Raw genomic sequence first — 18,284 nt, forward strand, 5'->3', positions numbered from 1 at the left:
CTGGTGTTGGTGTTCATTTGCACAGCCATGTCCAACTCTTTGTGACCCCATGGACTACAGCATGCCAGGCTTCCCCGTCCTTCACCATCTCCCAGAGTCTGCTCAAGTTCATGTTCATTGCATTGGTGATGCCATCCAGCCATCTTATCCTCTGATGCCCTCTTCTCCTAGAATAGCCGCTCTCAATCCTGTTGTCATCCATAATGAAGGACAATGATTTGGATGTTTGAATTCACCGTAAGGAACTTTTGTTACCTAGTAAGTCTATACAAGATCCAGTGGAAGGCAAAATGGAAACTTGAATTTCTAGGACAATCTGAAGGAATCTTCTTAGAAAGGGTAAAAAGTAATACTATATAGGGGAAAAATAAAGGACACTCACTCAAGACAAACCTGAGGCAGCCTAGAAGCACAGGTTTTGAACATTTTCAATGACTCATTCAACAAATATTTATTGAAAGGTTACAGTGTCCCCAGCAAAGGGCCATGAGTTGAGAATACAATCATGGAAAATATACTAGACATGGCCTGTACTCTCATAGAGCTTAGAACCCAGCAGAAAGTTCTGGAGTTCAGCAATGGAACCCTCTTCCCCCACCAGAATGGTTCCAGGAAACCTAACACATAAAATCAGATGCATGTGATAACCTCCCAGTGGAGATGTCTGGTGTAACTATAACTTACAGGTACTTCCTTATCGCTGCGTTAACTCGAGAGCAATAAAGCCTATTGTGATTAAGAGCAAGGTTTTTAAATGAGGTCTGAGGAAGTTACTGTTCCTATAACAGCCTTGGCAATTTATCTCACTTGGTTTGCTTGTCCATAAGAAAACAACCCCCGATTTGCAATGAAAAGTAGTTGTGAGTGCTAACCAGGCTTGGTTGGTTTCATCATCTTGTCTTGCAATTTCAAGGTGTCCTTCACTCTAACTGAAGTCTGATGCCTGTTTCATAGTTGAACCTTTAATATACAAGAGTTCACACTCTCTCTCCTAAATATAAAAGTCATGGTGGAAGGACCCAGAACTCTAAATATTAAACACCCACACTACCTTTTATACAATTTAAGGAGACAAAGTGTTAGACATTCAGTTACTACCAGACACTGATTATTACGCCAGGTCTAGAACATTCATCACCACACCACCTGAACCTTAAGTGGTTATTTAAATGGACTGGGGTGCATTGTGCTATAAAGTGTGTTTGCTTGTACACTTTCATGTGAGGAGCTATGAACAGACCTGAAATTTTTAAAGAATGTTGCAGACTTATAAAGATGCTAAACCAGTGCATTTACTGGAAGTTCACTTACACATCCAGAGATGGCAGGAAAACCTGTATTCTGAGGTCTGCTCACAGAAAGGGTTGACCTGATTGCCCCTTTTAACATACTAAAAACACTCCAATGTGTTAAAAATGTGGTATACAACCATATGTGGGCGTGAGGTTTTCTTCATGATCACATTCTGAACAGCAGTTTAAAAGACATTCATGGCTGCAGCCCCAGCACTTAGCATAGTTCTAGGCACATAGTTAACATACAGTAAATATTTGATTGATGGATAACTGAACAAAAGTAACTATTTTTAAATAAAACTCACATCCAGGATATGTGATCCACGGTTTATTAGCAAGTGCCCTTGAGATATAAGTTTTAGAACACTGAACTCAGACAAGGAAATGAAAATCAAAGAGGAAAATTCCCTGATCAAGAATCTGAGAATAGGGTGGAGGCCCCTCGGCAGGGGAATTCCTGGTATGGCAGAATGTGGCCTGGGGCCCCAGTCCCACACGTGCGTCCCTCCAGTCTCCACACCAATGCTCCTATAAGTCATTTAGAAAGCAGTGTGGTGATGGAACAATGCTGGGGGGATTCCAGGAGAGATGGGATGACTGGAGCAAAGAAAGAACAAATTTTTTTAACATTTAACATTTTATTGATTAAAATATTTATGATTATAAATTTCATTCAGTTTTCTGTTATCAAACACACAATTCAGAGAAAACAGGACATAAAATGACAAACTGATGGCCCTCCCAGGCTTCCCAGAACAGACCACAGCTTTCTATAGGCTTGGGCAACTGACGGGCCTGTAACACGAACTTTGGAGGCAGCAGCTTCCACCAAGTGACTCCGCCTAACTGGGCAATGTCAGAAGAGACACTTTGCTGAAAGAAGGGACAAGAAGGAGTGACTCAGGACCAAGAAAAGCTACTTCACCATCCCTTTCATTCACTCAACTACCAGAGAGAGCAGGGGCTGACTCAAAGCAGGGGTGAATTTCAGACCCAGCTGAGGCCTGCCCCAGGGGTCCAGTACCACCTCTAACCTGCCATCCCAAACATGGCTCCAGGGAACAGCTCCAAGAACAGAAGACCAAAAAACAGCAGCCTTCTTGGAGCTCTAGGCTTGCCTCTCTTCACACACAAGATGACGACGGCTACAAAGAAGTAAGGTGTTCATGTGAAAAAGCAAGACTCAATCAGGAGGAGGAGCGTTTTGAAAAACAGAAGAGCTCTCATTTTACAGTAGAAGCCATTGAGGTTCAAACAGACTGAAAGGCATGTCTGGCTTCACAGTGTTACGAATTGGTGGTGTGTCGATGGGGATGCTGCCTGTGTCAATCAGGGCTCAGCCAGGGAAGCTGAACCACTAGATACACTGATATATACTAAGAGATTTAACAAAGAACGGCTTATGTGGTTATGGACCTCGCTAGGGAAGTCTGAAGTCCATAAGTCAGGTCACTAGGAAGGGGAAGCTGGAAATCTTCCAGGCTGAGGCTGCTCTCCACAGACGGCATTGCTTCTTCTTCAGGAAGGCCCCCATTCTATTCTTAAGGCTTTTCAATAGACTGAATCAAGTTCACCCAGATTACCTAGAATAATCTCTCTTATTTAAAGTCAACTGATTATGGACCTTAATCACATCTGCAAAATAACCTCACAGCAACACCTGTTTTAGTGTTTGATTGAATAACTGACACATGAAACACTATCACCTTCATTTATCAGTGATCTGATCTCTCAGAGAACTGCTGGTACAACAAACCCATTAATGAAGAACTTTATCTCCTTGTCCTCAATACAGCAAGATCTTTTCCCTGAGCAAATTTTATTCAGAAAGGTTCTGGGTGACTACATTAAACATATTCTATCTTTTTTCTCCAGCTAAATTACTGAAGATGTTGGACCCCACAGTCACCATTCAGCAGGAGAGGAGTTTGTAGGGTTCATAGAAAATCACTTCTTGGGTCCAATAAACCAAAGTCAGTATCACAATTTTTTGTTATCCACCAAAGCAGCAGAGCATGTGCAGAACTAGGGGAAAGGAGAATAGGCTGATCTATTCTCCCGCTTCACTCTGGATATCACATTCACTCTCTCCTCACTATCAAACAATGTTCTTTTTTTAACTGAAGTATAGTTGACTTACAATGTTGTGTTAGTTTCTGATATATAGCAAAGTGATATATTCTTTTGCAGATTCTTTTCCATTATAGTTTATTATAAGATATTGTATATAGTTCCCTGTGCTATACAGTAGGACCCTGTTGTTTACCTATTTTATATAGTAATGTGTGTATCTAATGCAAAACTACTAATTTATCCCCTCCCCTCTTTTCCTCTTTGGTAACCATAAGCTTGGTTTTTTTGGGTTTTTTTTTTTTTTGGTCTGTGAGTCTGTTTCCATTCTGTGAAAATGTTCATTTGTATTATTCTTTTAGATTCCACATATAAGTGATAACATATGATATTTGCTTTGTCTAACTTACTTCACTTAATGTGATCATCTCTAGGTCTATCCAAGTTGTTGCAAACAGCATTATTTCATTCTTTTTTTTATGGCTGTCTCACTCAAGCTTCTCAAGAGTGTTGCCCATATGTCTTTACATCCACGTTCCCCACATCCCTCTGCATGCATCACCACACTGCAGCCAAGCCCTCCCACCAACACACTCTATAGAAAACATGCCCCTTAAGGTTTCCAATGACTTACTGTTTATTACAGCCAAAGGACTCTGATGACCACACCATTCATGAAATACAATTTTCCATTACCTTCCATAACAGCAAAGTCTCTTGTTTTGCCGCCTACCTCTCTTGCTACTCCTTGTAAATCTGATCTTCTGTCTCTTCTTCCATCCTGAAAATGTCCACTTTCTCTAGTCCTCCTCCCCTGGACCCCCCTCCTATTTACACACTGTCCTCTGCCTTTCATTCTAATCTATATGCCAATGATTTCCAATCTCTATCTCCATGACAGATCATGCTTTTGAGTCTAGTGCTCACATGACCTACTGCTATGAATATCTATACCCAGGTGTCCCACAAACACTCTGAACTCATTGTCCTTTCCACTGACCCCACTTCCTCCAACCAATGCTTCTTCCTCAATTCTCTATCTCCACTACTGGTTCCACCACCCACCTAATGGACCAAAACAGAAACCACCAAGTTATGCTTCAACTCCTGCCTTTCCCTCAATCCTACATAATGTCAGTCAAGTCTTACTTGAGAGGGAACGGAGAGAGTATAACTGAAAATCACATTTTCTAGCCTCCTTTGCAGCTAGCTGTGACAATATAATTATTCAGGCCAATAAGAGGAAAGCAAGATTGCATGGAACTTTCAGCAGCTGTTTATAGAAGATTACTCAACTTTTGCATCTTCTTTTCTGCCTATTTCTTCCACCCTCTCACACAAAAGATGGCTAGAGCTCTGTGGCCACCTTGGATCCAGGTAGAAGCCACAGCTGAAGATGAAAGAGACAAGAAGGAGCCTGATATCCTGAGAACTTTGGAGAGCATCACACCAATCTTGGACTGCCTAATCCAAGTTTACTTCATGTAAGAAAATAAACCTTGTTTAGGCCACTGTTATTGTACATTTCCTATTATAAGCATCCAGACATAATCTTGACTGGTGTACCAAATTATGTTGATTCTTTTTTAATCTTTCAAATTCCATCCATTTCTCTTCATCTGTATTACCACTCCTTTGGTTGAAGTCACCAACTGACACTTCTTTCAGTTACCGAAAGAGTATATTAACTAGTCACCATGGCTTCTAATCTTCCTCCAAACTAATCCACTGTCCATTTCTGAGAGGCAGTCTGAGATCATGTAACAAAAGTGTTAAAAATGTTAGCATTCTTCAACCTAGAAATTTCACTTCTCAGAATTTATCTTGAGGAAAATAATAAGACAGGAATACAAATAATTATGTTCATGGAGGTTAAAAGCAATATTTAAATTGTTTATAAATGGAAAAAATCGAGATGTCCAACAATAGAGGATCAGTTAGACACAAAATAGTGTACCAATTCAAGTGAAAATTAACCTGTCATTAAAAATCATGATATAGAATAATATTTTAAGATATATAAGGAAATAATCATTATATATATGTATAAGAAAAATAAAACAATATATATCCTATGTTCTAATTTGATTTTTTAGTTATATAGATATAGAAAATACTTTCATTCATATTTGTACCTATACCAAGGAAGCTAACATTTTAATTAATTCAGATATCACATCAGTATTTAATAAACATCAAGTATATGCTAAATGTATAATATATGTATAACAATATTTATGTTAGATATATTAGATATATATATCTATGCTGCTGCTGCTGCTAAGTTGCTTCAGTCGTGTCCGACTCTGTGCGACCCCATAGATGGCAGCCCAACAGGCTCCGTCATCCTTGGGACTCTCCAGGCAAGAACACTGGCGTGGGTTGCCATTTCCTTCTCCAATGCATGAAAGTGAAACATGAAAGTGAAGTTGCTCAGTCATGTCTGACTCTTAGCGACCCCATGGACTGCAGCCTACCAGGCTCCTCCATCCATGGGATTTTCTAGGCAAGAGTACTGGAGTGGAGTGCCACTGCCTTCTCCGATATATATCTATATATGGATATAATTTTATGCTTTTATTTTTCCGAGATGCAACAATAAACATAAATTGCTTTTAAAATTAGAAAAGATAAATATTCTCAATAAGTCCTGCAAACCTGATCATGCTCATTTCCTAGTTCAAACATCTCCACAGTCATCACGTTCTCTGGAAGGCTTTCATTTATTCCCCCAACGTAGATTCCCCTCATGATGGTAGAGAACCCCATCTTTCTCTGTACTAACGCTTTTCCTCCTGCACTGTAAACTGCCTATTTTCTTAACTACATCTCACCTATTTTCTTAACTACATCTTAGACCATAAGCTCAGGCAGTACAATCTCATCAATTCCCTAGAGTAGTGGTTGGCATATATTTGGTGTTCTCTTAATGTGAGCTGAGCAAATGAATGATGGTGTTATGAATTTAGCCACATCTACAACTTTTTTCACCATCCAAGAGATGTAGAGGGGCTCACATCTTTGCAATCTAAATGTGTGTCTCCAATACTTAAGATCTTTGATAATTACCATGCCTGAACCATTCCTTAGCAATTGCTCAGGTACAAGGCACTGTATAAACTCATTTCAAGGATAGTTTAAGCCCCTGAGGAAATGATGTTATTCGATGAGGAATGACTTCACATAAAAGTCTATACTGCTTGAAAATAAGCTGCTATCTATCCACAGGGAATAATTTAAAACAACTTTCAAAAGCTGGGAGAATCATATACCCAGTCGATATTCTTCAGGTGTCTACCATGTGCCAAAAAATCAATTCAGCTCATCCAGTGTATTCTCTTTGACAATATTTGCCTCTTCAAATGCTGGTACTGACACTCAAGAAGTTTTATCACTGACTGTTCATTCTGGAATTATACATGTTTCACCTTGGGTACAAGTGGTACATAGAGGAATATGTCAAATTAACAAGTTGTGTTGGTTCTTATGTGAGTTGCATAGTTTGTTAATGTTTTGAAGCAAATCGCAAGAAAGAGTTCTGACAAGGAAAGAGAAAGACTTAACAATGCTTGAAGATCAAGAACAAAGCTGGAAACGCATTCAAGTGCCTTCCTTTAATCTGAGTAGTGGCCCATGGTGGCTTCAAGAATTAATACCTTTCCAGTATGCTAATATGACTGACAAAGCTGCAAATTACAGATGAAGAAGGTACAAAATATTTCTTTCCATAGAGATGAATGCAGAGGGCTACGTTCTGGGTTAGATTTCACTTCAGTGAAAACAGTCTCCGTTAGAAGTGAATGACCTCTGCGAGCTACAAAGAAAGAAGTACCAGCCCAATTTGAAGGCTGTAAGGATGGACTGACCTGGTAAGAGCAAACATCAGCCAGGTGGAGATTTAACTGAGGGGTATTTTCATTAGATTTGGTTTTGTTTTTGTTCACAGTTCCAATGTTTCTGCAGTCGGCCTCAATCCACTTTTTCCCATAAACCCTGTTATTTTCAGTGCGTAATTTTGCAGGACACAAGGTGCCTGTGTAGCGCTGTAGCAGAAAGGCCCATGTTCATCACTGTAGCAGCATCAACTTTTAACTAAAGTAGATTGCTTTCAACAAAATGAAAACCCTATTATTAGTTATTTTACTTGGAATGAAACAAAGGCAGTATTTTATATATATATACATACACATAATGGTATACATATTTATTAGATATGGATACATGAATACATAAGATAGAACTATCTTACGGGAAGATACCCAGGAACTGTAAATAAACTGAACACTGACAAATGTCAGGAATTGCCACTGTTCAAAATGCCTCAATAAATTTCAACTTGGCCACTGACCTTCTGTGTAGACATACAGTACTCTTTGAATATTTTTGCCAACTGAGTGGAGCCTTCCTCCATACTGGCAGCTAATCACAAGGGAGAAGGTGTAAAACACCACCCAACGGCCACTTGGAAAGCCATGCGGTTGAAGCTTAAATGCATTCAATCCTTTTAATGAATAACATAGTCCGGCTCTCTGGAAGGGGACTCAGCCACACTTCCTTCCAGAGAGAACTGGAAGGGACTCTCCTAAACAAGGTGTTACCACCACGGAGAGACCACAAGTCAAAGGAGAAAGGAGAACAGAGGGCAGCACTCCACACAACTATAACAAAGGTCAGCCAAGGTACTTTATCTATACTTAAGTCAGTCTTCTGTTCACTGATTCAGTCAACAAGTATTTGAATGTTCGAGGACGCAGAGATGGACAAGGCAACTGGGCTCCTTATTCCTACTGGTTACATCTTCCTGATATCCAAATCTGTTAGCGAATGCTTGACTACCATCTGGGGGCTGCAAACTCTAATGCCTACTGGAGCCAGATACGTAATGTGAGAGTGAAGCAGAAAGGGTTTCTGGTAAGACAGCACACTGGGACAATTATATACAAAAATCATATGCCCCATCTAAAGGTACTCAAGTCCATTTTTCTTATCTACCATCCAGGCAAGGCAAAAAACATAGAGAGCCTGGACCTGGCTCTCAGACTACCATTTTATGACTCTTCTGTTTAGCAGAATGTTGACCAGAGCATCTGGATGAGAAATTTCACTTTGCATCTAGATATATGACTTTAAAGTGCTCAGTCCATATTTATGATCACCTTCCTGTGGTAGATGTGATATAGCCCAGATATAGGGTATAATATAGGTATTATATAGGTGTAAGGGTATCATACACCAGATGATGGTGAGAACTCTGCTATAGGAGAAACTGTCTATCAAGAGCCAAGATTTTGGTAACTGAGCTTGATTACATATTTCTTCACCTATGACTGAAGAGTGCCATTACATAAACAAAGTTTTTCTTTAAAATTAGCACCTATTCCTTGAAAGATGCTATTCAGGGAAGGCTTACTTTTTACAATTTAATTGTCTAAAGCACCAAAGAGAAGGTGAAGACTCTCTAGACTCCAAATCACATCTTAACCATAGAGGGTCAAGGAAAGTGTCAGCAGACACACAGGTGAAATAAACCAATTACAAACGTATTCAATAATAGTTCTTGCCCAGTCAAAATGTGGTTTCTTGGTCAGAGGTTACAAGAAGCCATTTTACATACCCTTGGGTATAGGATTTAATTAATGTAATATTTAAATTGAGAATGGTATCAGTTTTCTTCTTTTTTTTCTTTAAAGGTCAATAAGTGTACTGGATAATCCAAGACGTGTCCTTAAGTCAACAGCCTGCTTTTTACACACCCAATTTTACAGTTCGAAATGTACAGTTAGCACTTCTTAACTGTTTTTAAAACTAAATTTGAACAACAAATTAAATTCCTCAGTATGTGTTATGTAATGTAGACACTGGCTATAAAAATGCTGACAATGGTTATATTCTCGTAAGGCAATTTAGCCCCTTTTAGTAATAACTATGCAAATAATCAGCCATGGGAAAACTATTTTACATCTAGTACAATTACCTACTATCACAGAAGTAATTATTATTATTGTCTTGTTTACTGAACTTCAAGAAAAACTTGAGAGATGCTAAGACACCTCCAAGGCTGGTGTGAAAACTCCCCTTTTAACAGACTCATCTGGCAACTATAATTACCAATGTTAAGGAGGGCATTTCAGATGATCATTAGACAAGAAATTATCCCCAGAAGGTTCATAAGTTCCAAACTTTAAAAGAAGAAAGTATACTGACAGCTCCTAACATGTCCTCTCAATGCCTTCTCAATGCAACTCTTCTCCCAGGGAAAGTCGGAAGCTCTGAGATGACTCACTATCAACGGGTAGAAAAATCCATACTCCCAACGAGCTGAGCTTTGCCCCTGAACAATGTCTACTTTTTTGCTGGTTATACTTTGGGAAACTCAATCAAACATCCCATTTGACTGTGCTTCAACTCTTTTGGTTTCAGAAATTGTTCCACCATCTTGAAATAGACAAAAGTGCTTGGGTGACCTATTGGACACAATCTTCCAAAGTTCTTCACCAGGTCTACCCAACTTCATCTTCTCTATCAGTGCAGGGATGAGGAAGGCAGTAGGCTAGAGAAGAGGTCAACCTACAACATTCTTTCAAGGAAAACAGAAGCATTTTAGCTGGATGGTTCTGCACCAGAACATATCATGGCGATTCAGTCAACATGTTTGTTGGGGCTGTGGTCTTCTGAACGCTCGACTGGGGCTGGAGTTTCTGTTTGCCAGGTGGCTCACACACAAGCTTACTAAAGCAAGGTCTGGTTGTTGGCAGGAGGTCTCAACACTGACCTCTCCATAGGACTGGAGTGTCCTCTCAAGCCATGGGACCTGAGCCCTCTGGTGGTTCACGACTGAGCCTCACCAGGTCCAAGGCAAGGCATCCAGAAGACCCTGGTTGCACAGGAGGCTAAGATGCTACCTTGCCTGTTCGCTACTCTTCTTCTCTCACACTGGCCAGCAAATCTACCAACTGAAAAAGCTACATCTTTCCAGAAGGCCCAGAGGGGAAAAAAGCTCATTGTGGGTGAATCACCCCTGTAGTCTCCCACCAAGAATTCCACCCCTTGGGGTGTTCATCTCAATTTAGCCAAAAGTCTTGAGAGCCAGGGCTACTGTTAATTGATTTCTGTGCAAGGGAGTCCAGGTCCATGCCGAGCTCTGATTCTGGTTTCCTGGAGGATCAGCAGGCCTTCAGGTTGAAGATGGGGCATCTTTTAGCTTCCTTAATCCTGAACGTTCTCTTGGGGCCAACAGCTCTTTGGGGGCATTCTCCCTAGGGAAAGGGAGTTGCTTCTTGTTTTGTCCACTTGTCCCAAATCCAAAAGCCGGACCTGTTCTGTTCGGAGATAGTAAAACCCAGCTCCCAGAGGCCATGGCCATTCCTCCCTTGTTTCAAAGGCGCCAGACTAATGTCTTCCTTGACCATTTTTTGAGACATTTTCAAAACAACCATTGCTGGTCACTACCTGTTGTGGACCTGGAGACCGGCATCCCCTGAGGTCAGTGCCGTAGAGCTTTAGGAGCCGGGCTTCCACCCACGTGTTACCACCCACCTCCGCCTTCCATGTGCTCCGGCTTCCACCGGAGTCCCTCTGCAGCGCCCCCTCTCGCCCCGAGTGAGCGCGACACCCGCAAGGACCGCCCCCACGCCCCGGCCCCGAGTCGGCGGCGGGGGCAGCAGGTGGGGGGAGGGGGGCGGGTGGCCCGGCGGCCCCGGGGAGCGGTTTGGCGGGGGTCTCCCGAACCCCCCCATCCGGCCGCCCCCTTTCAAGGCCGCCTCCCCCCAGGACCCCGCCTCGCCCCGGCCGGGCTCCGCTCCATCGCGGCCCGCCACCCCCCCAGGTTCCCCTCCCGCGCCCCCGGCCCGGCCCCGGGGCAGCGCACCCCCGGCCACTCACCCGCGCCGGCCGCCCCGCGGCCTCCCGCATTCCCCGCACGTCCGGCGCCGACTTTTACCTGTACTTTCTGCACTCGAGGCGGCTCGTCGGGCGAGAAACACCTCCCCGGGACCGCTACCTCCCCCGCCCCGGCTCCGCCCGGCTTCCTCCTTCCCCTCCAAGGCCGCAAAGTAGATGGAGTAAGAGAGTGTGTGCGCGAGAGAAAGAGAAAGAGGGAGCGGGCGCGGGCGCCGCGGGAGGGCGGGCGGCGGGCGGGAGGCGCGCCCGGCCCCCGCCACCCTCCGGCCGCCGCCGCCGCCGCCGCCACGGGCTCGGCAACTCCGGCTTGCGCCCGGCCCCGGCCCCGGCCCGGCCCCCGCCGCCCGCCGCCCGCCCGCGGGCTGGGGCCGGCCCGCGCCCCCGCGTCCCCGTACCTCGTAAAGGTCCCCAGAAGCCATGCCAGGCTGCGGAACTTGGCTCGCCGGCTGTGCGCGTCTGCTCGCTCGCGCCCTCCGTGCGTGTGCGCGAGGGGGGCCAGTGTGCGCGTGTGTGCGCGCGTGTGTGTGTGTGTGTGTGTGGTGTGTTGAGTAAACTGTGTTTTTGCAGAATGACAGGCTTGGGGGCTGCCTATGCGCAGAATCAGAGCGGGCGGCGGCGGCGGCGGGGCTGGCGTAACCGGCAGCGGCGGCGGCGGCGGCGGCGGCGGCGGCACGAGCGCGGGCAGCAGCGACGGCCGCGCAGCGCGCCCGGGAGGCACCGACGCGGCCCGAGCGCCGCGGCCCCCGCGACCCGGCGACCCGGCGGCGGTGTGGCTGCGGCGGGCAACGGCTCGCCCCGGCGCCGCCTGCAGGAAGCCGCCCCGCGCCCGCCGCCGGCCCGGACGCTGCTGCCACTGGGCGAGTCCCCGCCCCCCGGGAGCCCGGCCCGGCCCCCCGGGCGGGCGGGCGGGGGGGGTAACGGGGGCGGCTGCCGGGCCGCGCCCCGGGGGACCGGTCCCGGAGCCGGGGAGCGCCCAGGCCCGCCCCGCCGCCCCGGGCCGGCCCCGGAGGCGACCGGCGGGGCTCCCCGGGGGGTGGCGGGCCAGGTGCCCGCCGGGCGCACCCGGCCCGGGACAGCGAAGGGGCGGCCGGGAGGCAGGTAGAGGGCTGCGGGGCCCGGCGGGGAAGGGGCTCCGGGCGGGCTCGGCCGGCTCCCGGGGGCCTCATCTCTTGCCCCGCGCCCCGGGGCGGGAGTGGGCGCCGCCCCCAGGAGACTTAGCCCCTGGGGACCGCGCGGCCCCTCCCCGGCCGCATAGCGCCTCCCTCCAGTCTGGGTGGTGAGATGTGGAGGCCACAGGAAGAACGAAAGGACCCCTCCAGAGACGCCGAGAGAGGCAGGACAGCACCCCAGCAAACCCTGAAAAGTCTTTGGAGCCGGGCGTGGCCTTCGCCCAACCTCCCCAGCCCCCATTCATCCACTCACCCATTATTCAACAAGCATCTTCCAAAGTCTACCCGACTGCACCGCGTCCCCGGGTAGGCGCGACTGGGACCCTGCCCTCAAGGGACTTTGACTCCAAGAGGAGCGAGGAACCACGCGCACGGGAGGAGGATTCAGTCGCTCAGCCAGAAGGCGCTCCTACTGTGTGCCAGGCTCCAGAGCCGGAGGAACTCTGAAACCCAAACTCGTTCTTAAGCCATCTCTTCCTGCTTCATCGTGGACACCAATTCTGTTTAAAGACAGTGAACTCAGGATCTGAGAAGGCAGGCTATTGAATTTGGAAGGAAGGTCTTCCTCATTCTAGCCCCAGAAATGCCCAGTTGGTCATTCTCCAGTTGTGGTGTGGACTTTACTCATATTCTCCCTCGGTCTTTTCCTATTTGAGAGACTTTGGACAAGTCACTTTACCTCATGAGGCTTGCTTTCTCCATCTCTAAATTGGAGATGGTAGGACACACCTAAGGTGATGTGAGAATCGAATAGAGGATCTCTGTATACACAAAGTGGCCTATTCGAGCAGAATTCCATAAGGTTACTTGTGTCTGAATTTGGACCCTGAACTGCCCTTGTGGAGAGGGAGATGGCAAAGGAGAATCATAACAAACAGAAAGGTTTGATTCGTAGATTATCAAAATTTTTTTAAGTCATCACATCTTTCTATTAAAAAAAAAATCCCACAGAATCTGGAACACAGGGTTTTCATGTCTGGCTCATTCTAGGAATACATGGGCTTTCATATGCTGTCCCCTGTGCCTAGAATGTCCTTCCACGCTGACTCCATCTGGGAAGCTCCTCCTGCCGAGGCTTGTTCGTCTGTGTATCACAAGCATGGCAATGTGATCGTTATCCCTATTACTGGCAGAGAGTGGGTACACAATGACTGTCAGACTATACCAATACAACAGATTTTATACCAATGTCTAGTTAAAATCCCATATTAAAATGATGAAGGGGGAAAGGGGTGACGGGGTGGAAATAAACAAGAAAGTGTATTTGGTTTAGAAACTGGAAATTGCTATAGTAGTTTTCTTCCCTCTTCATACTGATATTTTCCCCCATGGTCATGGTTTTAAATAAGAATATTAATAATAGGCAGTTCCCTATCTGTAGGTCAGAAAACAAATTTTAATGATCCTTAATTTGTACTTGGGAATAAATGTACCACGATAGCATGAGGTTGTAATTTGAAAGTAGAAGACAAGAAAGAAACTGGGTTTGGAAATAATACGCTCAGCCAAATTTGAATATATAATCAGTAGTTTTACAAAAACACCAAAAACTTCACTTGTGCTGGCCAAGTACTCCCTGGGAATGTGAGCACAGTTTGGAAAAAAAAAAAACCTTAGTCTAGACAACAATTGTTTACAGAGTTCACAGAAGGAGATATTCACTGTGGATTGGCATGCTCAGGGAATATTTTATGGATGAGATAGTATTGTAAAGGATCTTGAAGACTCATAGAAAAGGAGGGACTTTGGAGAAGATGACAAGGGTAGATGGTAGGCAGTGCTGCAATGAGATGGGCATGAGAAGACCAGAAGAGTGATTTGTGGAAGTCACAGGACATTGGATAATGAATGTGTGTCTGTTCATGGAGAGTCTTGAACACCAAGCTAAGAAGATTGCAATTTAGCCAGTCAGCAGGGGAAAACTGGATGAAGACTTTTGAATCCATCAAAAGCATGTGGCAATCAAAAGTGTGTTAGAAGACAAATTCTAGAAGAAATATGAAGAACAGACTCCAGGGGTTGAGGTTAGAGGTAGGGAGACCAGTCGCAGTGGTCCAGTATGGTGGAGGTAGAAATGAAGAAGAAAAACTGGATTTGCAAGATGTTCAGAAGGAAGAACCTGGCGGCCACAGACTTTCATTATGGTTACTCCATCTACTTCCAAAAAGTATTTGATCCACATCAACAGGACTTGATGACTAACAGGATATGTGTGTGTGTGTGTGTGTGTGTGTGTGTGCATAATTGAGGGAGGGGGTGAGCAACTAAGGAAAGAAAGGATACAGAGATGACTAAGGTTTTAAACTGAGTGACTGAACTCCCCATCCATCATAGCACCATTTTATTTTGAGCTTGCCCCCAGACCATCGCTGGCTTCCAGAAAGGCCAGATGCTTCCTAAAGGATGAAAAGGAAGTCCTTCACCCTCTGAGGAAAGGCCAACCAATGGACAGAACTGCTTCAGGTTCTTCGGATGACTCAGAACCACTGTTGCTCATGGAGAATGGAAGATACCTACCATCTTCCACAAAATAGGACAGACTCTTCATACTGGTCATAATGAAGGGCAACTGATAGAAACTCAAACTAGTTTAAAACATAGTTTATTGACTCATATAGATTAGAAAAGGATGGAGTTGCTCTCCAGGTTGGCTGGATTCAAGGTCTCTAAGGATGTAAGATGTCCTCTCTCTCCATGCTAGACTCTTTCCTGTTAGAGATAGACTTCCCCAGGCGGCTAAGAATATGGCACCTGGCAACTCACATCCAGGGAAGGCAATGGCAACCCACTCCAGTACTCTTGCCTGGAAAATCCCATGGACAGAGGAGCCTGGTGGGCTGCAGTCCATGGGGTCGCAAAGAGTCGGACACGACCGAGTGACTTCACTTTCACTTTTCACTTTCATGCACTAGAGAAGGAAATGGCCACCCACTCCTGTATTCTTTCCTGGAGAATCCCAGCGATGGGAGCCTGGTGGGCTGCAGTCTATGGGGTCACACAGAGTCGGACATGACTGATGTGACTTAGCAGCAGCAGCAGCAGCTCACATCATCTGAGCTGAGAGATCTCACTGAGTATTTCAAAATCCTAGGGAATGTTTCTGCTTGGCCAATGTACATCATGTGCCGGTATGTTGGACAGAATACTGTAGCCAGCCACTAATAATGCTCTGTGATTGGCCAGTTTAAGTCACATCTCCACCTATCCCAGCAGGAAGAGTGCAATGATTGATTGCTTTGCCAGAATTACCTGATCCCAATTGAGAATGAGCAGAAGCCCAAAGAAATGGGGGAATGAAAGGATGCCGGGAAGACAGAGGTTCAGGATATGCTAAAAGAAGCTTGGGGAGGAAAGGGAGGTTAGAAACAAGGGAAGTGGCTGCGTGAAGCATGCCCTTGTGATAGAGCAAGAATGGACAGTTTAGTATCCAAGGATAGACTGTATCCTCCACCCTGACAGTGGCATTAGAAAGCCACAGTCTTCTCCTTCTGGCATTGCTTGAGACCTGATCTTGACTTCCTATATAGCATGGTTGAACATTTGGGTTCTAGATTCACTCTGCCTGGGTTCCAATTCTTGTACCATCACTGCTAGGTGTATGCTATGAGGCTCTTTACTTAACCTCTCTGTTCTCTCATTCCCCAAAATATTTATTGTTCCATAATAAGTTATCCCCAAAGCTTAGTAACTTAAAACAAAAGCCATTTCTTATCTCACCGTTTCTGTGCATTAGGGATCTGGAAGCAGCTAAGCTGAGTCCACACTCAAGGAGAGATGAATTAGCCTCCACCATCTAAAGGAAGGACCATCAAAGAATTTGTGGACATATTTCAAAACCACCATACCACATTTGTAACTTGAGGTGATAGACAATCCATAGAGTTGTTTGGAGAATTAGATAAGATAATCCATGCAAGGCACCTGCCACTAACAACGGCTGAGTAATGGTAGCTGTTATAATTAATATTACAACTGCTACTACTGGTTTTAAACTTGCACGTGTCATTAATATCTTGGAATGTTCAAGATCCTGTAGAAAGGCATTAAATAAAACCTTCAAACTATTGTTTTCATGCCATATAGAAACCCTTGTTGCTAAGTAAACCTTATTTTTAGCATTAATTTTAAAACACATTTTATTTCAGTGATGATGATGATGATGGCCATACAGTAGTAATTGAAGTAAATCATACTTATTCAGTGCCTACAGCATGTCAGTTGCTATTCTCACTGAACAAAACAAAAAATGCCCTGCCCTCTAGGAGCTTACAGTACAGTGGAGGAGACAGTGACTCAAACAAGAAAACAACATACATATGTGATATTATTGCATGGGCTGATAAGAACTACAGAGAAAAATGAAACCAGGTAAAGAGGAAAAAAAAAAAAACAACTGAGATGGGTGTATGCTTGGGAGAGGGTACTGGTTTAGATAAAGATAAGACCTCACTGAGGTTGTGAGTTTTGAGCTGAAACCCCAAAGAAAGCAAGAGAACATAAATCCAATCAGAAGGCAGAGAATGTCAGAGACCAAAAACGGCCAAGGCAAAGCCCTGGGGCTGAAGAAGCTGTGTGTGTTCAAGGTCCCGCCGTGAAGTAAAGTGGCTAAAGCCGAGTGAGCGAGAAAGAGCACAGGTGGAGGTCAGTCTGAGACCTGACCAAGCACCAGGTATATGGAGGGCCTCGGAGGCCAGGTAAAGAATGGAGATTCCATGCTCAGTGATGTGAGAGGTCATTGGAGAAGCTTTGAACAGGGGATGATATGATTGGGTCACTTGGCCCCTGGGTAGAGACTGCAATGAAGGGACACAAGAGGGCTGCTGGATACCATCCTGGAAGTCCAGGTGTGAGATCCTCATGGTGTGGACCAAAGAAGGTGTCGAGACAAAGAGAAGCGGTTGGATGGGAGGTGTCTATGGGGATACGTGGGCTGTGAATAACATGGAAGAATCCTACTTTTTTATAGTCTATATTTTATTTTGTATTTATTTTCTTTATTTATTTCGGCTGCACCATGGGGCATGCATGATCTTAGTTCTCCAACCAGGGCCCAAACGCATATCCCCTGCATTGGAAGCATGAGTCTTAACCACTGGACGGCCAGGGAAGTCCAAAAATCCTAAGTTTTTGGTCTGAATGTCTGGGAGAATGGAGATGCCATTTACTGAGATGTGGAAACCTGGGGAGAAGTGTATCTCATAGGTTATTTGTATTTGCATTAAGTCCAGGTGAGGGGAAATCAATAATTCCATTTTAGAGCATGCTAGCTTTGAGGTGAGTTTAGACATCCAAGTGGAGATGAGGGAAGCGTTGATATGTGAGTCAGAAACCCAGGTTGGGGACTTCCCTGGTGGTCCAGTGGCTAAGACTCCGAACTTCCAAGGCATAGGGCCTGGGTTCAATCCCCCTTCAGGTAACTAGATCCCACATGCTGCAACTGAGTTCAATGATGTGCAGAAACTAGGACCCAATGCAGCCTAAAAAGTAAATTTAAAAAAAGAGAAGAAACCCAGGCTGAACACAGCGGCAGTGGTCAGCACACAGCTGGTAAAGACTAGGCAGAGACCTGGTGGGAAAGAGGGTGTCAGATAGAGGCCTAGAGTGGTTTAGCAGTTAGAGGTCAGGAAGACGGTGAGGAGTCAGCAAAGGTGTCTGAGAAGGGGTGATGGAAATAGGAAGTGAGGAAGAGGGTGTGGCATCCCAAAGCCAAGTTAGAGACAGGGGACGGCTCATTAAACCTCAGGGGGAGAACGGGTGAGAAGGGGACTGATCGTAGGATCCAGCAACGTGGAGAGCTTTGGTGACCCTGACAAAACCCATTTTGCTGGAGCAGTTAAGCTAGACTGATAAG

The 18,284-nt window shown here is 45.3% G+C and overlaps 1 protein-coding gene across 1 annotated transcript in view; it reads right to left on the bottom strand.

The window, feature by feature from the left end:
* Window positions 1-11,769, bottom strand: part of CDYL2 (chromodomain Y like 2) — a 160,691-nt gene extending 148,922 nt beyond the window's left edge. Inside the window, exon 1 of the mRNA XM_052656274.1 lies at window positions 11,660-11,769. Coding sequence (XP_052512234.1) covers window positions 11,660-11,683 — 24 coding nt within the window. The 5' untranslated portion in view covers window positions 11,684-11,769. The remainder of the gene's footprint in view (window positions 1-11,659) is intronic.
* Between the last annotated feature and the right edge of the window lie 6,515 nt (window positions 11,770-18,284).

The sequence above is a fragment of the Budorcas taxicolor genome, chromosome 18 (assembly GCF_023091745.1).
Source record: "Budorcas taxicolor isolate Tak-1 chromosome 18, Takin1.1, whole genome shotgun sequence".
Classification (NCBI taxonomy): Eukaryota; Metazoa; Chordata; class Mammalia; order Artiodactyla; family Bovidae; genus Budorcas; species Budorcas taxicolor.